This window comes from Melozone crissalis, unplaced genomic scaffold (genome assembly GCF_028551555.1).
Source record: "Melozone crissalis strain CALT ecotype California unplaced genomic scaffold, PUWL_Pcris_2 ptg000027l_1, whole genome shotgun sequence".
Taxonomy (NCBI): domain Eukaryota; kingdom Metazoa; phylum Chordata; class Aves; order Passeriformes; family Passerellidae; genus Melozone; species Melozone crissalis.
Window position 1 is genome coordinate 25,121,047 of NW_026535805.1, and position 21,283 is coordinate 25,142,329.

At 46.0% G+C, this 21,283-nt stretch overlaps 2 protein-coding genes across 2 annotated transcripts; one reads left to right on the forward strand and one right to left on the reverse strand.

Annotated features, from left to right (window-relative positions):
• Positions 1–205: 205 nt before the first annotated feature.
• EXOC8 (exocyst complex component 8) lies at positions 206–3,740 on the reverse strand. The gene is made up of 2 exons (XM_054280198.1): positions 2,212–3,740; positions 206–1,552 (listed from the first exon to the last, which is right to left on the reverse strand). The coding sequence occupies exons 1-2, from the start codon at positions 3,733–3,735 to the stop codon at positions 944–946; spliced, it is 2,133 nt and encodes a 710-aa protein (XP_054136173.1). The 5' UTR covers positions 3,736–3,740; the 3' UTR covers positions 206–943.
• Positions 3,741–4,042: 302 nt separating this feature from the next.
• SPRTN (SprT-like N-terminal domain) lies at positions 4,043–9,273 on the forward strand. Its single transcript, XM_054280199.1, has 5 exons — positions 4,043–4,335; positions 5,466–5,565; positions 6,350–6,478; positions 7,245–7,512; positions 7,802–9,273. The coding sequence occupies exons 1-5, from the start codon at positions 4,076–4,078 to the stop codon at positions 8,524–8,526; spliced, it is 1,482 nt and encodes a 493-aa protein (XP_054136174.1). The 5' UTR covers positions 4,043–4,075; the 3' UTR covers positions 8,527–9,273.
• Positions 9,274–21,283: the final 12,010 nt, after the last annotated feature.

The following is a 21,283-nucleotide window of genomic DNA, read 5'->3' on the forward strand; positions in this document are numbered from 1 at the left end:
CATCTTTTCCAAATGAAACAGTCCCTTCAGTCCCTCTCCTTGCCCTGCATGTCTCAAGAGCATTTATGCCTCTTCACTATGGTTCCAACCAGGAGATAACAGCCCATAATGCATTTGTGACAGCACCTCAAGCAACAGTGCACACTTCACTAAATGGACATGACCCCAATTAGATCCATAAGAAAACATGGAAGAGGAACACAAAGAGGAAGGGAAGCAATTTATTCTCACTTCTCTTGAAGGAAACAAACGGTTCTGACAGCAAGTTTGTTTTCAGACAGTTATAACTTAGGCTGACAGGCCAGCTTATTTACCAGAAGCCCCTTCACCCAAACACCAGAACCTATACTAGAAACATTTTTATTTCAATCTGCCTCTGAAATGAATGAAGATAATCTCAACGTTAATGAAAAGTCTGCATTGCTACCACAGAAATCACACTGTGCAAATCCATGTCATTTATCTGCAGTGCTGAGTCAGATCTGGATGGTGGATGTGCCTTCCTGAATACCACACCCTGGGAATGCTTCAGCACTTCCCCTCCTACCAGGACACTGCCTTAAAAAAGAACTGCTAGTGACATGGTGAGAATTGATCTTTTCCTGCCATCTGCTGTACATGTAAGATTTCCACAAACAATTGGCCAAAATTTGTGTATTACAGTTATTTCCCAAGTCACAAATACTACACAAGCCCTTCACACAGGATATGCTGTCCAAGGACACATGACCTCCACTTTCTCACTTCCCTACACCCCATCCACCAAGTAAAGCATTGCACGCTTGCAGGGATTGCTTCAGAGTCTTCGGCTTCTGGAATGCAGCAGACAAGAGCTCTGCCTCTTTCAGGGACTCAAAAACCCCAGCTTAGTTCATCTGCTCAATGTACAACATGTTCAGTAAGTGCTGCCACCTTGTTCCTGGAAAGAACAGTTAGGTTCAGTTCACACCACAGAGGTGGTACTTTCCGGATTTACACGCATCAATCTTGAGGCATTTCTCAGATCCTGTAGCTGCTTGGCTGGTTTTCCAACTCCTTCCTCAAACCTTTTTTCCACAACAGGAAGGACAGTTTCATACAGGAAAGAGGCGTTCTGCCTAATGAACGCTTTTTTCTCAGGGTCCTGTTCACAGCGCAAACTGTAGTCGACATGCTGGACAGCCACCAGGATGATTTCCACCAGGCTCTCCAGGAGAACCATGTGCAGCTCTGGAAAGTAAAGCTTTAATGCTTCCTCCAAGAAGGCCATAGTCTGCTTAGTGAAAGCTACTACAGTGTAACTGAGGTTGACCCAGCAGTCATCACCCGTGTATTGGTCAAAATTGCCCACCCCACAGCTCCTCATCTCCTCCCTGAGCTTCCCCAGAGCCTCCGGAGTCATCAGGTTCATCTTTCTCCACATCTCCTCAGAGTTGCGGTGCTTGGTGGCCTCGATGATGATATCCTTGTAGCTCTGCAAAGCACCTTTGATATCCTTCACCAGGAGGGCGTGAATGATGAAGGTGAGATCCAGTCCAATCTCGCTCAGCTGCTTGCAGTGCTCTTTAGCCACCTGGGATAACAAAGAAAAGCAAAGGATGTTATTTCTGTGCAGGCTCCCTTTACATTTTACACATTTAGCACATTTATCTCAGAAAAAGGGTTACTCATATTTACTTCTTGTGCTTTAAGAACCTCATTAATGAGACATTAATAACTGAAATATACACCTTGGCTGTCAAAATTACTCTGGACAATTACACTATATAACCCACAAGCTTTCCACCCCATCCCCACCCCCCCGAATTAGCAGCTGCAAGAAAGCATAACCCGAGAAAGTTAGTCTTGCATAAAAAGTATGAAAATGTAGCTAAGGACAGCCTTAGAAAACAAAGAAAAAATTTTGAAGTACTTATAATTCAGGTGTAGCTTATGTAAGTTTTAGGACCTCCTAGTAGTTAAAGGCAAATTAGGAATGAACACATTTTTTATTCTTGATAAAGGCAGGGTTTTCCTTGACACGTATTATAACCTTAAGGCTTTCCTCTGCTAAACTGAAAAAAAAAAAACCAAACAAACCTCAAATGAATATTAATCTTTCAACGCAGAAAACCTCTCTGGAGACCCACACAAGAGTCAACAACTAAACCAGAGTTAGAAAAGAAACTTTAAAGCTTTGCAGCCTTTGTTTCAGCTGCTGTGCCCCACCACCCCCTCTTCGGACTCTCTTACCTTGACACACTCTGCCGCAGTTGACAAACTCTCCTTGCTATCAAATACTTGCTTACTGAAGGCATCTACAAACATCCTCATGGACGAGCGCGCCCAGACAACGAAGGCCGAGTAGCAGCCGTTGTTGCCGGCGAAGTCCGTCTCGAACTCCCTGGCCGTCTCCAGGAGGCTGGTGAAGAAGACATGGCAGAGCTTGTGGATGTAGAGCAGCGTGGCGCCCTCGATGCGCAGCTGCCGGATGGCCGTCTGCACGGCGGCCGCCCGGTTCTTCAGGAACAGCTCGCAGGCCTTGGTGGACTGGCCCAGGCGGATGAGCTGGGACACGGCCCGGCGGGTGGCCCGCGGCCCGCCCCGCAGCGAGCGGTCCGGGGACAGCTCGAACACCAGCACGTCCGTCAGCTGCCGGACGCGCTCGTCCACCTTGGCCCGCAGCTCCTTCACGGGCTGGCTCACGGGCTTGTCCGCCAGGTACTCGTTCAGTTTATCCAAGAGATCCACCGCCCCCTCGAAGTCCCGCTGAGCAATGCAGACGTCCAGGTCCTCGGGCAGCTCCTGGATCCACTCAAGTGAGAGGTCAACGGCCTCCTCCTCAGCGGAGGGCTCATCCTCCTCCTCCTCGTCCTCATCCTCGTCGAAGGGGTTGGTGGATTCGGGGGGCGTCGGGGCGGGCCGGGGCAGCGCCTCCTGCTCCAGGCGCCGCTTCTCGCTGAGGGCGCGATTGCGCTTGGTCTCCTCCAGCACCTCCAGCCACTCCTTCTTGATCTTGGCGTTCTCAGCCTGGAAGATGCGGCTCTCGGGGAACATGAGCAGCTTGAACATGTCCTTCATAGGCGGGTTGTCCTTGACGTTGACCACGGCCAGCCCGTCCAGGGGGTACAGGGCGTCGTAGCGGTAGGCGCCGCGGCGGTTGGGCAGGGCGGTGGCCACGAGCAGGCAGTCGTTCATGAGGAAGGCGTGCACCCGCTGGATCTGCGCCATGTGGTCGGCGTCGTACTCCACCAGGTCGCCGTTGTAGACCAGGTACTTGCCGGGGCTCTCGGGCAGGAGGTCGCGGCAGCCCTCCACCTTCTCCAGAAGGGTGGTGAGGGTGCGCTGCCGCCCCTCCTCGTTGGCCGCCGCGTCCTTGCCCGCCAGCGGCAGGAAGGGGTCGGCGGCGGCGGCGCGGCGGGCGCCCAGCGCGGGGTCGTCGCGGTCGGCCTGGAGGAGCAGGGCCTGGGTGACGGCCTCCATGATGCCCTTCTGCTCGGTGAGGATGTGGCTGAGCTGGTACATCTCGCTCTCCAGGTAGCTGATCTCCCGCGCCGTCTCGATGAACTGCCGGTAGTTTTGGTAGACGTTGCGCTTCAGGCTCTGCGCCGTCTCCTCGCTGAGCGCCTGGATGCGCTGCCGGTGCTCCTGCAAGTCCCGGTCGCCGTCCGACTGCTGCGACAGCTGCTTCACGTACTCCCCCGCCGCGAAGCCGCCCGACTCCAGCTGCCGCCGCAGCCGGCTCCCGCCGCCGCCCTCGCCCAGCGACAGCGCCATGTCCGCGCCGCAGCCGCCGCCGCCCGGTACCCGCCCCGCCGCTACCGGGGACACGACACCGCGCCGCGCCTGCGTCCTGCGCCTCGGCGGCAGGAGCGGCTGCCCGTGGTGACGCGATGGGGCCGCGCCGGGCCGGGCGGGGGCGGAGAGAAGGAAGGGAAGGGAAGGAAAGGGAAGGGGAGGGAAGGGAAAGGAAAGGAAGGAAGGGGCGGAGGGGACGGCGGCGGCGTGCGCACTCGGAAAGACGCGGCGGCAGCAGCCCGCGGGTCGGTGCTGCGCGTGCGTCGCGGTGCTGTGGCTTCCGGTTGCGGCGGTGCCGGCCTAGGGCCCCGCGCTGGGGATGGAGGACGAGGATTTCTTGTTGGCGCTCAGGCTGCAGAGGGAATGGGAAGAGCAGGACAAGGCGGCGGCAGCAGCAGCAAAGCGCCCTGATGTCTCTCCGTGCCGCTCGTCCCTCCGCCCGCTGTCGGTGGTGGACGAGGCGTGGGAGCTGCTGGACCCCAGCCCCGACGTTCATGGTCTGTTCGTGCACTTCAACCAGACGCTCTTCTGGGGCAAGCTGGAGGCGGTCACGGTGTCCTGGAGCCCCCGCATGACCAGGTGCGGCACCGGCGCTGCGGGCCGAGCTCCCGGCGCTGCCCTGTCCCGGGGGCGGTCGCAGGCCGATCCTGGTGCTTGGGGGCGGCGGGAAGGGCCGGCATCCGGGGAGCCGCAGCGTGTGGCTGCCGGTGTCGGCGAGGAGCTGTCACTTGTCACTGTGCTGCCCCTCGCTGTGCCCCGCCAGCGCCGTGCTGCTGCCGTGGCTTCTCTTCCCGGGCACTTGGGATGTTCCGCGTCTCTGGCAGAGCCCGTACGGCGGGACAGGAGTTGGTCGCTGTCGTTGTCTCCCTTGCCTTGCATCTGCCGTCCCTAGCAGCCAGCAGTGGCTTTCCCCGGGGCGCAGGCAGGCGGGAGGGATGTTAGAATGGAAGAAATGACTTGGTCTTAGATGGTGCGTGTGGAAACCTCACGTACTCGTGTTGCTGCTCTGCTTCTCAGTCTTTATGATAGTTCTACTGCACGGCAGATCGGCAAATATCAACCAATAATAGTATATTCAAAAAATGCAGAATGGGCTAGGAAGGGGGATATAGAAGAAATCTGAGGTTAAACAAACCCAGGAATCTTTGAAGTGCAGTCTGCAGTTCTGCAGCAGATGCAGTTGCTGGCAGCTGGAGTCCTGCCACCTCTTATCCTCTGCTGCCTGCAGAATTCTTTAGGCATTTGGAAGTAGTTGGATACTGCACTGACAGAGGACTAACTCAGTAGGACTAACACTGACAAAAAAAGTGGTGTTTGCTGGATTAGTGCACAGAAGTGGAGGTATATGTAGATTCTGTATGAGCCAAAAGTTGATGAAGGGTGAGGAGTGAAATTGAAACAACCAGCAATTAAGTCAGCGTTTGCTGCTGTGACTGTCCAGCCTCCGTGCATTGTATTTTAGTCCATCACAAGTTCTAAAAGAAACATTCTTCTGCTTTCAAAACAGGTTTTTCTACTCTAAGGAACTTGTGGAATGTTTTTTCTTTGCTTAACGATGCTGAGTTTTTCAAATACCTACTCAAAGTGATTTTATTCCATGTAAGGAGTGACCTAGCATGTGTTTGCAGGGGGTGGCATTTTAACTAAATTCTCAGTTTTTGTCAAAAAACAAATAGATTTTCATGTTTTCTTTCTTCTTTTCATTTCAGCTCTGCTGGCATCTGTTCATACCACGAACGAAGTGGGTTGTGTTCCATTCGTCTCAGTGAGCCGCTTCTGAAGTTACGGCCCAGGAAGGACCTTGTGGAGGTATTTGAGCCTGGCTCATGAACTGGCACAGAAAGTGTATTGTGCCCCCCACTTCATATAAACATTTCAGGTTTCATAGTGGGATTCTTTTGTGCAGTAACTTACATGTCATGAAATAGTGGTGGCTTTACTGTTAGGTTTGTGTGGCTTGTGTTGCTGTACCGTGGTAATCTTTAGTTTTATGTTTCTAAGTAGGCAAATCCAAGTCTAAAGTCGCTCGTTTATTTTATTGACTTTATATAGAGAAAAAAACACCCCAAGTTTTTAAACTCCTAAATTATCCTTCAATATTCAAAGCAAAGGTGGACTGTAGTTTCTAAAAGGCCAACAGCAGAAAATAAGCCTATAGGATATGACTTAAACATGACATTTTGTTGTTCCTTGGGTCTCTGCCAGAGCTGCTGCTTTGAGCCGGCTGAGCATTCAGATTTGCCTAAGAACAGAAATGCTGTAGAGTTTCAGCTTGCTCAGAAGTGGCTCTCTTTTGGGGGTGTGTAAGGCATGATGTCTTTTTAAAGATATGATTTAAATTTGAGGATTATTTCTTCTTTTTGGAATGCTGCTTATTGGAGTGATATTATGCAGCATGTTTTAGTGATGTGGGAATAGGGGTAATTTGGTTTGATAGATCAATTATGTTTTTATGACCCAGACTGAATATGTGAATAATCAAAGATAAATCAGTAACCACAAGCAATGTAGAAGAGTAAAATACTTGCAGCTTAACCATGAAACTGAAGATGCAATGCTTTTCAGTGACCGTGTAATGGTTGCATCATTGCAGACACTGTTGCATGAGATGATCCATGCCCTGCTCTTTGTTACTCACAACTACAAGGATCGTGAGTCTCACGGGCCGGAGTTCTGCAAGCACATGCGTCGCATTAATCTCCTGACTGGAGCCAATGTCACAGTAAGAATAATCCCCTCCACCTGATTTAATAGAGCTTTCTTCCTGGTTTGCTGACTGGTGTCAACTGAATAAGTAATAAAGAATAAGTAATGTTCTTATTAGACACTCCACAGTTGGTACCAATACAAATTTGTATCCAACTGTATGCTAGTTCTATAGTTATTTGTTGGGGGTGGTGGTGGGAACAGGTTGAGGATGATGTGGTGAGCTGTTAGTGATGTAATTTTCAGGTATGTTGTCTGTAAGAATTTTTCTTTTAAGCTTTTTGTGGTAAACTAGAAAGAGCTTTAATGGTAGCCGGGAAAGAAGTGCTCCATGTGAAGAGTAGTCAAGATTTATGTCAATAGAGGGTAATGATATTTATGTTAATATTTTAAAATAATGTGTCTAATAAGATCAATTAATGTAATAGCTGAAAGGAGAATGCATTACTGGTATTGTTTGCAATGCATTCTGAGCAGTTCATCTTCTAAGTGAAATTGTAGACAGATTTCCAAACTGATTTTATTGCTGTTGCAACAAGATAACCAGGACATATTCCTCCACATTCTTTTTTAAAGCTTTGTTTTAATGATAGCTAAATGTTGATCAGATTTTACTCAGGTCCAGCTCTTTTAACTGCTAATAGAAAAATCACAGCAGCAGTGGAAGGAATTGAATGGAAATAGATTATTAAAAAAATGTTATAGAGCTAGTGATATAAAATTTGTAACTTCATGAATGACTGTTTTTTTGTGGGTTTGTTTTTTTGTTTTTTTTAACGTAGATCTATCACAATTTTTATGATGAGATTAATTTGTACCGCCAGCACTGGTGGCGATGCAATGGCCCCTGCCAGAACAGAGCTCCTTACTTTGGGTACGTGAAGCGCTCCATGAACAGAGCACCCTCTGCACATGACTTCTGGTGGGATGAGCATCAAAAGACCTGTGGGGGCACGTTCACTAAAGTGAAGGAGCCAGACAAATTCTCAGAGAAGTCCAAGCAGAAAACTCAGACGGCAAAACCTCCACTTTTCAAGTCAACTAACAAAGGTATTTTATAATTTTTTTTTCTTTTCTGAACTGATTATTGTCCACACATTTTCTTAAATGAATATGGACCCAACACTACATAAGTTTGGTTTAGATGTTGCTGTTACATAGCCAAAGAACGGGGCCTGTTTGCTTGTGCACTCCTAGGCTGCTCCTCAACTGAATTGTCTGCAAAAAGTTTAGTTTGATGCATTATTTTCTGATTTTTTTTGTGTGAAGCACCTCAAATAATAGCCCATGATTTTTTAATGAAAAAATTATTGACTTATTTTTTAAATTGATTTTGCAGGCAAGACAGAAATGCATGGTAATTGCAAAGACCCGACTCCTTTTAGTGGGACGGGCTATCGGCTTGGAGGAGGAGACGGTGTTCTTTCAGAGAAAAACACCAACGCCAGCAGCTCCACTGCAAGCAGTGAAGCACACGGCTCACTGCATCGCTCAGCAGTAAGGACAACATCAGCCCCTAAAAAGCAGATTAAACTGGAAAAATCACCCCATGGCAGCATCTTTCCCCTTCGTACCAATGGTGCCAGTGAGAAGAGCAGCTTGGCTTTAAAGCGTGAGTTTCCAAAACTCTCTGCTGCTGCTACAGAAGATGGTGAGAACGACTGGGGGTTGCCTGCTAGGATGGCTCGTGTTGCTGAAGGAACATCAAGCCAAGGCTCACCAGCTGGCAAGAGGGCTGTGCCATCTTCTAGCTGGTCACCAAAACGAATCTGTTTGGAGCAGACCCCAAGAGCTCAGGGTGCATCTGAGAAAAAAAGCTTAGAATGTGCTAATACACTGCAGCAGTGGCCAAAAAAGGAAGACAAAACTGCCTTTGAAAAGTATTTCAGCAAAAAGGGGGGGACTGATGTCACTACAACGACAAAACCTAGAGCTGAATTCACACAGCCCTCTGCAAGTCCTAGCAATCCTGTGAGGCAGGAGAGAAGAGTCAGTTGTCCTGTCTGTGAGACTGATGTTTTGGAATCTGAAATAAATGAACATCTTGATTCCTGTCTTTCGTAGAACAGCAGAAATTTTCTTAAAAAGATAAACCAGGGCTGGAAACATTGTTTGAAAGGTAATTTTTGCTCAGGGTTTGCTTAGCTGTGGTTAAACTCCATGTGCCTGTTCTGAAATGGAACTTAAAATGTAGCTGACCTCCATATCCTCACAGTAGTAAGTAAAAATTGTGTAGAATGCTGCTAGGAATACTGGTAAAGACTCTTCCTGGACACGTCATAAAAGCTTTCACGATTTCCCAGTTAAACTTCCTTCAAGTGCTATACAGGACAAATTAGGATTAAAGTGACATTACCTGCCAGTCTTTATTTTGCTGCTTCTGGGAGCCAGCCAGGTTGATGGTTAGCAGGCCAGTCAGTTGAGTACCAAAGCCATTGTGCCATGAGAAGTTGGGAGTGCCAGCCACGTGTTTGCTGTGTGAGCTGCCTGAAACGTTCTCTCGGTGCACTAAGGTATTTCATGGGTTAAGCATTAAACAGTGTGATTCCTTACAATCAGTGAAACTGATTGAATGTTTGCTTAAACATAAAAATTGTTTTATATAAATGGCTTTTAAACAAAATAGTTTTATATCTTGTTACTGTAATTTTAAATGGCTGTTCATGTTTACAGCGTTACTGCTGCTCTCTTAACTCACTTTAAATGCTTCCTATTTTAAAAAATATTGACACTACAGAAGTTTAATGTAAATTACTTTGTTCTTGCATACTCTGAATAAATTGTTACTGAAGTTTAAATTTCCAGTAAGCCTGGCCATTTTGTGTCACTTACCAGTGGGTTCACCTGTATATAACAGTCTTGTTTATTAGAGCCTTTCTGTATTAACACTTTTCCTTCTTAAATTTCCCTGTAAAAACAGGTGCTGGTGAGTATAGATTGCATCAACTGCTGCTTTCTCCATCCTGTTTTTAAAGCAGTTTCACTATTGTTGCACTTCTGTGAAAAATTTTAGGAATACTGATAGTAAAACTTGCTTTGCCATGTTGGTTTTCCATACTTCCTTCTTAAAGCTGCAGCCGTCTATCAGTGTTTCCAGTGATACTTGCCATTTTCAAGGACAGGACTACCAAGAAATATTGGTATTATCTTATGTTTTGAAGATGAGGGTGAGAGTTGAACCACAAAGCATCTCTCACATCATAAAGCATTTTTGAGAGGTATTCCCATTAAAATTGCTCTCTGACTTTCCTACTGTGACAGATGGGAGTAAAGGAGAAGGATTGTGGGTATTTTTAAATGTGGGGATTTTTCCTAATGTCTCCTATTACTTCTGAATTGTTCATTTGAATGACAAACAGAAAGCAAATGAGGAATTTAGTGAATAGTGTAGCCTGTTGAGGGAAGATGAGCCTAAGCTGTAGGCAAGTCTGTCCGTCATATACACGTCCTAAATAGATCATTGTCCAAACAATTGAGCAATTCTGGATTAGCTATGGAAAAATAGCACCTCTGCCATGTGTTTTTGCAAGGAAGTATTCTAAGAGTAGGATCTCTTTTATCCAGAGAGGAAGGCTTTGCAGTTACTATTTATTGCAGGCTGTTCCTAATGGGTCATGGCCACCTTCATTTTGGGTATGTTACTACAAATGCTGTTTCTGTAAAATGTTGTGCTTGAATACAGTGTCCTGCCCAAAAGAATAACAATGACTACCAGTATGTTTTTTAAATATGCTGCTCAATTTGGGTCAAAGATGAGAAATTCCATCCTCTCTATCAGTTGTCTTTGTCCTTGAGTGAGTTTAGATACTGCCTGGAACAACACATGCTGTCAGTGAGCCTTGAACAAACCCACTTCACTGAAATGCAGTGTAAGTTGCCTGAATGGAAACTTGAGAAACAAGTTAATAGACTCGATTTGTGAGGCAAGGCAGCTGTGAAGGAGGGTCAAGTGTGTGTGTGTGCATTTTGTCAATAGAAGCTTCTGCAAACTAAAGGAAAAAGCCATCTCATTTCGTGGTGACCTGTTAGGATTGCTCTGGATAACTCAGAGAGGAGTTCCAGAGGTTAAAACTACCTCAGTGGGGGTTACTTGGCCCTTGCATTATTATCATAAGAGACTGCTCTTCAGTTGCCTGGAAACTGGTTATCAGCAAGAAATCCTGAAGGTCGCATGTTAGCAAGTATTTTTTACTTTATGGAAATGTCATCTAGGAAGTTTTCACAACACTTGAGTTCTGATGAAGCAGTGGGAAGAATTTTTCTCAGGGCTCCTAAAATGTATTAGTATCTTGCAAGAAGATATGCAATATAAATAGTGTGGTTTAAAACATATTCTAACAGCAACAGCGTGCGTTCATGTCTCCTTTAGTCCAACCTCTGTTTGTTTTCATCTGGCATATTTGGGTCACACGGGAGAAGTGTGTTCTCACAGCCACTTCAGCCCTGATGCCTGTGCATAAGCTGATGGGGAGGCTGTTTACACTTGGGTGGCAGCAGGCCCTCAGGCAGGGCAGGGCCTGCTGCTCAGAGTGGAACCAGGAACCTGTTACCTGAGCCCCCTTTCTAGGAACATTTCCCAAGAGAACAACCAGAGAAATATTGCTCATTTGGAACAGGCTGTGCTACCTGCCTCTGGGCCAGCGTAATGAATGAAGGTCACCAGGTAATAATCTAGTACAAAATTAAAGGCTGGAGAGGGCTTAGGCATAACTGGACAAGAAGTGAGTAATAATTCCTGAGGTGCAAAGTAGCTATTCAAACTTCAGCCTTCCCTTGCTGCAGCAGGAGGACACTAAATAGCTTGTGAGGTTTTCTTCCTTGTGTGTTCTTCTGGAGCCCCTCAGTTCTCCTGCATTTTCCATACACACAGCATCTCTTCAAGTAAAGCAAGTTAGACTTTACTGAAGGGTTAACAGCAAGAAGGCATCAACAACAAGTTTCTGAGGAAAAAGAATGATGGACATCCCTTCCAAGTGAGTGGAGCAATCCATGGCGATGGTGGGATGATGCAGACTGCTCTGGCTGGAGAATGTTAAGAAGCTGCAGTTTGCCTCAGCACTGCTGGGTTTGGTCATCCTAGATGATGACCAGACAAGGTGCCTTCAACAAAAGGCACCATGTCTGTGCCTTTTGTTGAATCTTGTCACCTTAAATTGAAAGGCCGTGAAATGTTGGACTGGGTGACCTTGTGAAGGTTCCAGCTGGCCCACAGCCCCTGTGAGCATGTTTGTTGCTGCCCGACGTGCTGAAGGCAGCAGTGCAACCTCTGGATCCCAGCAGCTGCTCCCTAGCAGACAGCCAGCATTCGTCAGTTTTACACTCCAAACTGAAATACCCAAGTTCTTACTTGCATCTGGATTACTACAGCTGTCTTGAAGCCTTGGGATTTAATAAACTATTTTTAAAAATATGAATGTAAAGCTCTGCATAAAAAGTGTGGTTTGTGGACAGACAGCCCATGAAAGAGACTTGCATTTCACTTTATGTGAAAATATGTGTGTGTGATTTCATAGACTCCTGTATGGAAAAAGAAAAAGAGCGTTGTGCGGAGCTTTGGGATCCCTCACCGGGCCGTTAGGTGGCACTCCTTGCACGTAAGGAATTCTAATTTCGTCCTCTCCAACCTGCGAGGGGACAGAGCAGAGTGCAGGATTGCAGGCTCGTGTTTCGCCTACCCTGCACTCCAGGGTGGACGTGGACCAGCAGCAACCCTGACTGGACCACAAACAAGCTAAAGGAGGAGCAATAGTGGTGTGTGTGGGGGGGAAATACCTGCAACTAGCTGGGAAACGAAAAGTAACTTCACAGCTAACTAGATTCCATGAGTGATTCTTTAACTTCGCTGCAAGAAGGAAGGGAAGATGAGACAGTAGCTCGGTTTTCCACTTCAGGGCTCAGGAGTAAGCCCAAAGACATCCTTTTGTGGGTTACAGATACTGCACTGCTTGCATCCATTGCAGTGACCAAGCTAATTTTCTGTCATCGTTTGGCATCAACACGGCTCTGCAAGAGATGCAGGACAGAGTTTTAGGAAGTCAGAGGGGTTTCTAAAACACAGAACTCCTGTGTTGGCTAAGCCAGGGAGCCAGAGGGGTGTAACAGGGGAGGGTAGTGTACTACAGGTGTGAAAGCTTAAATGGGATGTGGCCATGGCCTTAATTCCTGTTTCCTTTTAGCTTCTGCCAGGCCAGGCTGCTTTAAGACTAGATTAAATTTCTAAGCAGGTGCAGCAGCTTGGCCTCAATAGCTCACCCTGTCTCTGTTCCATCCATCACCTTTCATTTACATAATTTCACCTGCTTTTTTTGCCTTAGTATGTCTTGGACGTGACATTTCCTAAACTGTATAGCAAATAATCTTTAAAGGGGCAAAACCCAACAAGCCAAGTATTTGGCTTCACCACTGCTTTATTTTTCTTTAACTGATGTCAATCCCTGGATCATAGTTTGTGTGTTTACTGCAAGTACCTTCTCTTCAGAGCTCAGTGAAGGCCGGCTACAGGATATCAGCTGTAGGAATATGGTTTAGTTGGAGGTTTTAATTCTTCTTGTGGCTTCAATAAGCAATTCTACAACGGCAGGAATGGCCAAAGGGCCTCTCTGCTCTCACCCTGCTTTCTCTCCACTGCTTTGCTGCCCTGCCTTTGTCTTCCCACTGCCACTGGTCTCTTCCCTGGAGCATCCCAGTAATGATCGGCTTTCTTCCCCAGAGGATCCCCTCGGTGGGCGTGCTGCCACTCATCCATAAGCAGTTTTTGATTTGCTGGGAAGGTGTTGTGTTTGGAGGCAGGCACAAAGCTGAAGTGCAAGTGATTCACTTGGAAGGTGCCCTCCTGCAGATGCCAGTGCAGCCTCTGCAGGGTGGGACAGGGCCTGGCTGCAGCACCAAGAGCAAGAGAAACAAGAGAAGCTCCCTGGTGTGTCACAGCACCAAGAGAAGCAAGAGAAGTTCCCTGGTGTGTCACAGGAGCACAGGGCTGAGCATGGGCTGCTCCGGGTACTGTGGCTCTGGAAGGACATGGCACAGATCTGGGCTCTTCTGGCAGATGGCAAAGAGAAACATATCCAAAGGGAAGAGTCATCCTGAGGATAAGCCAGCACTCCAGGGGCTTCAGAGAGGATGGCACCTGTACCAGGTGCCAGGAGTATGGATAGCTGCAAGTAAGGGACTCCAGTCTTAAATCTGCTCTGTTCCCCAGACTTTGCTGCTAAGAATCCTTTGGCTTGTTCCTTTGGTTTACATTTAGCAGTACCCACATGGGAAATTTAATTAAAAGAAGAGAAAAAATTTCTTTCAGCAAGGGTGGCTGAACATGGGAATGGGTTTTCTGCAGAGGTTGTGGAGGGTCCATCCTTGAAGATACTCAAATCCCAACTGGGCATGGTCTTAGGAAGTTGGATTTGGGTAACCTTGTTAAAAGGCAGGAGAGCTGGACCAGACCACCTTCAGGGGCCCCTTCCCACATAAACAGCCCTGAGTTCCCACCTAACAGCCCCAGGAGCACTTCAGGTCAAATTGGAATTACAGCTGAAGGCAATTAAGGTCCACCTGCTGGCCCTTGCCCTGGTATATCCAGAGGTGCTCACACCATCTCTGACCAGCTGAGCATTTCTTCCCCTCCTGCGAGGTTTGGTGTGGGCAGCTCTCATCACTGCCACCATGCAGACCCTGGGCATGGGGGATAAGTCTCCTGTCACATCAGGGACTGGGGGACTCCAGGCAGGAGCTGGGCAGGTGCCAGGACACAGGACAGGTACAAGGAAGCTCTGCCCTGCCAAGCCAGATTGCTGAATCCTCTCCAAGTCACGCTGTGGGGGGAGGATTATCAGCCCTGCAGACAGCACGAATTAAAACTCAGACTTAATTAACTTTGAATGTACCTAGAGGAGATTTAGAATGCCAGGAAAGCATCCCATGAGAGGAAATAGGAGGTATTTCTTGCAATGCAAAACCCTAAGTCTATCCAAGCTATCAGGCAGCATTTCCCAGGCAATATGGCAGAGTTAAGACAACTCTGCCAAGAGGTCTCACTGCTGACATTTGGGCTTGGGCCATGAAATGCAATGTTGCTGAAGCAGATACACACCCCAAGTGGTAAGCAATGCCATGACTTTGGAGCTGTTTGCAAGGTGTTAGAGACACAAGCATTAAACACAAGCATCTCCTGAAGGAATGGGGAGCCCTCACTTTGAAGGAAAACACTGAAAAGTTGTTGCCTTAATCCCTGTACAGGTCCCATCAATGTTATCTTCTCCAAACCAGTTCTGCAGCACTCCCACCCTAAAGCAATGCCTCACATCCCCAGCTGTGCACACACTGACCCATACAGAGGCTGCAGTCAGTCCATGCACACCCTGCAGCAGACACGGAGGGAAACACTGCCTTAACTTCTTCAGGAAGAGGAGAGGGATGGGAGGCTCTGCTGCTGGCCAAGCATTCTCACCCAGCTGTGAATTGTTAGAGGATGGGTTGATCCCATGTTGAACCCAGGATGGGTGTGTGCTGAAGTGACACCATTTTTAGGAGACTGACAAGTAGATGTCCTGTCCAACAATTTTCAGTCTCCTTCTCTCTACCTCTCTTCAGCAGAAAGGCTGCCCAAGCCTGGCGTGAAGCTGTTGTTGGGTGGTTTTTGCATGCATAAATGCAGTGCCAGGTGAAGGGTATGTCCCATGAGCTCAGCTGTGCCGTGTATATCCTCACCACCTCTGCAAAGGACAAGGAGCAATGCAGAGACAGCCAGCAGCTTAGCACACAGAGCTTTTGTCAGGCAGCACCAACTCAGGTGGGCAGCAGCCCCAGGCAGAGCCTGTGCTGCCAGCCATGATTGGTAGCCACTGTTCTCAGGGCATTTTGTGCAGCCAGAGCTTGGGCAGCACCTGACCATGTGGAGAGGCAGCCACCAGGCTGTGACCAGCTGCCATCTCACAAAAAAACCCTACCCCAAATGTTTTCCTCGGCCAAGCATGTTACAATTTTCTCCAACCCCCACTGAAGGGACACAGCAGGAGAGAAAGGCCTGCAGCTCCTTTGGCAGCAGGTGGGAGATTTGACAGTGCTTGGGGAGCCCTGGAAGGATGCAAGGGCACTGGGGTAGCAAGGGGCAGGAGAGGCCCCCATGCACACGTGGGAGCAGAAAGGCAAGGGCAGGCTGGACACAGAGCAGTCGCTCTCCAGGCACTCTCACACGAGGCAATGAGCACATTTTCAAACCCGCTGTGAGCACTGGAGTGTAACCACCCCATCCCACTCTCCCCACTCCTCCATCCCTGCCCCAGTGGATTTTTGTGTCACACAGCATCCTCCCCCTGTAAGACAGCGGTGTGTCTCTGTCCCCTCTGGGACACAAAGAACATGTTTTTCTGCTTTGGGAGGTGACACAGCAGGACCCCACCTGCTCTCTCCAGTCCCAGGAGCCTGAAGCATTCCTGCATCCCACTCCTGGTGTCCCAGGCACAGCCTGGCCACAGCTGGCCCCTTGCTCCCCACCTGCCCTCCTGGATTTGTGTAAGCCTTGGGTTTATCGTGAAGTACGTGCTCTCCTTTCCCATCTCATTGCATAATGTTCCATGGTGGCAGAGCTACAGCAACTCTCAGCTAGATACAGTAATTTCCTAATGTGCTATTTTAAATAAAGGGTTAAAAAAGCCCAAAAAATAAATCAAACAGCTATAATGTTCTTTAAGTGCAGGTGGGAAAAAATAAAAGTAGTCAAAGAAGTTTCAAAATTGCTACCTACAGAAGTTCTAGATACAAGAAATATTTGGGATTGAACAGAGTTTACTTTGTAGTTTCTGCTTGTTCATTAAAACATGACTGTGCAGAACACGTGTCCAGCACCACATTACTCACTGTTATGTTGTGGCTGGGGAAGGGGAAGCGAAGGGAAAATAAATATGCCTAATGTGACAGCTCAAACTTTGCTCCTTGCTATCAACAACACCATCAACTGGACTCTAATCTCAGAAAACAGATTGTTATTAGCCACGGCCCTCTGGCAAACATTAGCAGTGTCCACAGTCACATTTTCCCTGAGGAAATATTCTCTTTGACGTCCAAAGATGTTCTCAAGTGCTCCTATAAAAACAGTTCTGGAGTATCTTTTGGCTCTGGCAACTCATGGTACAGCACTCACCAAAATTTTACTTTTCAGATCTAGGGGTGGTGGCATTGTTTCTGTAGGGCTTGGTTGATTCACTCCTATCTTACTGCATGAAAAAAATTCTCAGGATTCCAACAGCCATTAATCCAGCCCCAAAATTCTACTTTCCTTGTGATCCTTAGAGCTGTCACCATGACTTCTGCTAGAATGCAATCTTTTTTACTAGATTTATAAAGCCTGCTTACATGCAGTAATGTAAACAAGATACTTTTACAACCAAAGTGACTTGCCTTCAGATAGTTTTGAGAGGTTTTTATTCTTGGTTTTTTGGTTGACCCTGGTAGCAAAATACAACTCACAACCAAATATGATATTCAGGCACCAGGCTTTTAATTTGTGAGTAGGAGTCAAATCTCTACACTTTAGTTATGATGGCTTCATCTTTTTGCTTTTAAATAAAATAAAACAGCACCACATCAGGCCTTGAAACAAACCCAGGAGAGGAACTGGTTCCATCCTGGCAAGCCACACTGACACAGACAGACAAGCCCACAAGGAGCACTGGATATTCAGAATATTCAGAGATGAAATGTTACTTCCCATCTCCCAACAGTATTTTAAAAAATAATGGGTTTCAGTTCAGACACTGCCCTGAAGCATGTGCCTTTTATCACAGCTTGCCTGTGTGTGTTCCTGGTAAGTTGTCAGCCTATCTCTGTGTTTTACATCCCTCCCACTCTGATGTGAGGCATGCCCTGCAAACACTCAGCCATATGGAAAGGACAGTACTGGGCTTAGAGGCTAAATGAGCCCGTCACCACTTCCAGCATTTATCACCATGTTAAAAGATGGTTACAATAACTCCTCCAGAAGACTCCATAAATTATTAACATTAGAAGTTTAATCCCAAACTACATATTTAATAAGGGGAAAGTCCAACAACTTGCTTCTGGAATACAGACAAGGAAACCAGCTCCTACTTCAAGTAGTTATGAACATCTCATCTCCAGAGATGAAAATATGCTTGTTTGCAACACACATGCATGAAGAAAAGGATGGATGGGATGCATCAACTGTCTTTTTTGAGACAAAGATATTGTGCATTCTTTTTCTCCACACTTCATGCTCCTCCCAAAGCAGACACCTAGAGTGTATTTTTAATTGCGCTGTCCCATATTCCTCATACCACCCAACATGTTGTATCTTGGTCTCATGTGCCAGTCTCTTCACATCCCACCTTACCATTTCTATCCAACTCATTACTTACTCCCTCTCCTGCTACAGACTTGAGCCTATCCCCAACGGGTTGGCAAGTTAAATCTCATCTGTACCTTCCACTTTTGGTGCCAACTCATTTGGGAGCTATGAGTTTGGGGTTCTTTTTTCATATTTCAGGAAAGAGATGAATGTTCTGTATATTCACTCAACTTCAAAGGCATCAGGAAAAGCCTGATGAAACTCAGTAAGTGGTAGTAAAAGTCAACAGGGCAAATTCTCTGAACTGGTTTTGGCTGGCAGGAGAGAGGACCTTGAAACCTGCTTCTGTCAGCTGCTCTCCACCCCTAACACACAGGGTCAAGCAACTCTGATGCAGCAGATGTTCCAGAGTGAACACAGCTCCTGGACAACCAGACTTCAGTACATGTGCAGTAATTACTTACATTCAAGCTTTACATGTGAAAAAAGAAAAAAAAAAAAGCTGACAATGGGAAACCCACAGATCCATACTTTGACCCCCATCCCCTCCCAACAGCAGGTGAGATCCAAATCCAGCTAAGACCCCTGAATTTCTTCAAAGTCTTTGCTGCTCAGTACTCATAAATTCCTATTAAGTATTTGCAAGAGCATGCTGCTATCTGCATGCCTGCAGGCAAGGTGCAAATGGGAGACTCCTGGAGTTCTGTGACTTTGAGTTTGCTATCATCACTTGGCCTTCTCCCCTCTTCTTCAAAGCATTCAGCATGCACAAAAATGGCACTTTTCAGTCTGGCCACACTTACCAGTATGATGGAGATGTGATTTTTCCACTCCTGACCTTGAAGTGGTCAGCAAAGCCAGATGTTTTACATATGATACAGGCTGTCAGCTCTTAAATCTGCAAATGTCTTTTCTGAGAAACACCCAAGAGAAACACTTCATTTTCCCTGGTGCAGTGTTTAATTTACTATGCAAAACAACCCCCCTGCATATTGTGCTCAACCATGTGATCATTTAAAGAACAAAACAGAACCCAAATCAGGTCTACAGAGGATGGTTGCAAGAAAGGCTTCTTCCTTGTTCAATGTAAAACTAGGATGGGGAAGAGGTACTTTCAGGAGAACTTGTAAGAAGTTATACAGCATTGAACATGGAAAAAGCTTCAAAGCACTCTGCCATCAGCTCAGTGCTGCTACATTTGTGTTTCAACCTAAGAAAATGCCAAGAACCATCACCTTAGAGCAGAAAGGTGCATGACTGGCACCCACGTGCCATGAAAGGTGCACTAATGCTGGAGACTCCTCTGAAGATGCAGGTAACTCTTTCTGAACCAGCTGAAGACAGACAAGCAGGTAGAGTGATGTCAGAAGCCCAGCCAGGCAGCTCCTTCCTTGATAACCACACAGCCAATACAAAGCTCACCAAAAGAGGAGGAATAGTGTGTGCTATCTTTTACAGTTCCGCACCTGCAGCCTCTACCATTCTTCTGTCCTCTCTCAAGGGCCTATAATTCATTGGGAGCCATGTGAAACTGAAGACATCCCATTAAACCTTACACATCCTGTTTGAATGTGACTCATTCTGTACCTCACAAACCTGTCAAAAACGGGGAAAAAACTAGAGCTGACTCTACCTCATAATCACTCTTCAGAAAGCCTAAAAAGGGTTCTGTTTTTGAGGGAGGAAATCATCAGGAAAATGGTGACCACACCCAGGTAACTGTAGGCAGTCTAAAGGAAAAAAGTCCCAAATCCTTCTCCAGAGCAGAAACAGCTCTGATTAAAGAAAAAAAAAAAAACCAACCAAACCAAACCACACCACCAAAAAAAAAAAAACCCACCAAAAACAAAACAACAAAAAAATCCCAAAGCAAACAAAAATCCCAACCAAACACCCACAACAAAACAACCAAAATTCCACATACCCCCTTTATCAGGAGGCATTCATAACTTAGTTGCTACAGAGTAGTTTTAAAAGTTAAAAAGATCACAAATAACCACATAGTTTTCAAGAACCATTATACATCATCTTTTTTAATTAGATTAGCTTTACAAGCAACTTGAGGAGATGTTTCATAATGAACACTGCTTTTGAAATTACACAACTTTATAGGCAACCTGTAAATGAATCCTGAATTTCTTTGCCTGCTATAGATAAAGGTCTCATATTTCACAGCCAGCTAACATCATGAATAAAAATAGCATTATGAAGCTTTATTTTTAACCAGGACTAGACACATACAGATCATAAGACAGTTTAAAAAATAGTTTTAAAACAAGGACCTGCTTGGTGATGCTCGAGACTGAATATTCAACCGACATGAAATGAACAGTTTCTAAAGGACATGGAAGAAATGGCTGACCTGATTTGTTGACCCTGTTGTAATGACTTACATGGAGTGAAAAATTAAGCACTTTTTAAACCTGTCTGGCAAGCACAAACCTACAGTGTGATCAGAATTTGATACGCTGTTTGACTGCAGCGGTTTGAATTACAGAGGGACTGAAATGAGTTTAAAGGCTTATGCTTACATTTCTAAAACAAAACCAAACTTCTGTTAAAGGAGTACTAATGAAGATGAAGTAGAAGAGGTGACTTTTTGCTTGTTTCACTGGTAGCCTAAAAGCACTGCAGACCAGACAGCAATGAAGATTTGCACTCCTTGGCCAGGTTGGCAGAGGCACTTACAGTAAAGGTATCCTGTCTGTTTCTCTGGGAAGAAGAGAGGAAAGAGGAAGAGAACTGTACAGGGCAAGAACTTACTTAAAAAAGGAAAAGTGAAATCAAAACAAAGCTGGGATTTCTGTTGGTTCTCCTAAATGATATACCAATACTGAATTTTTCTCCCCTTCTGTCAGTTTGTTACTAAACAATTAGCTTTTTCATGTTTTACATGAACAATAGTAATGTTTTTAATAAAAAATTACTGAGCTTTCCATAGAAAGGGTCTTTAATTGAATACAAACTATACAGATGCTAAAATTGTCACAAGTTGTAATATATACAGAAATATTTCTGTACACTCACATTGTTTTGGCTAAGTAAGGAAATAAGGGACAGATAGAAAACTGCAGTGGGTAAGGTGAACAACCCCCAAACTCCTGTAAATATGAATGCTGTCTTCGATAAGTTTGCTTTTGTTTTCTCAAGCTTTTAAAGCTCAGGGAAAAAAAAAGGAAAGAAGAAGAAGAAAAAAAGTCTGTGTCCAAAACATCCATTTCTTAAAAATAAGAATATCACAGTTTCTGCACATCTCACTTTTATTCTGTGATATCCCATCTTCTGGATAAAATAAAAACAATGTAAAAGAAAGCAAATGTTTTCTTACTAAATATATACCTCAGTATTGATCAAAAGGCAGTGCCTTTTTGGGGAAATCCTTCAGCAACAGTGAAAATTTATAAAGATGTATTATTGCACAAGGAGCTTACAGAGTGATGCACTTCAGCTTCAGTGCGCTGACCACCTCCTTGATACTATATAACAGATCAAGGTGTCAACTTACAGACTGCATGGGACACC

Excerpts from the sequence above, each read along its gene's own strand:
- SPRTN (XM_054280199.1), top strand. The coding sequence starts at position 4,076 with ATGGAGGACGAGGATTTCTTGTTGGCGCTCAGGCTGCAGAGGGAATGG. Across the intron at positions 5,566-6,349 it reads CCAGGAAGGACCTTGTGGAG|ACACTGTTGCATGAGATGAT; the intron begins GTATTTGAGCCT and ends GCATCATTGCAG. Across the intron at positions 7,513-7,801 it reads TTTCAAGTCAACTAACAAAG|GCAAGACAGAAATGCATGGT; the intron begins GTATTTTATAAT and ends TTGATTTTGCAG.
- EXOC8 (XM_054280198.1), bottom strand. The coding sequence starts at position 3,735 with ATGGCGCTGTCGCTGGGCGAGGGCGGCGGCGGGAGCCGGCTGCGGCGG. Across the intron at positions 1,553-2,211 it reads CTGCGGCAGAGTGTGTCAAG|GTGGCTAAAGAGCACTGCAA; the intron begins GTAAGAGAGTCC and ends TTGTTATCCCAG.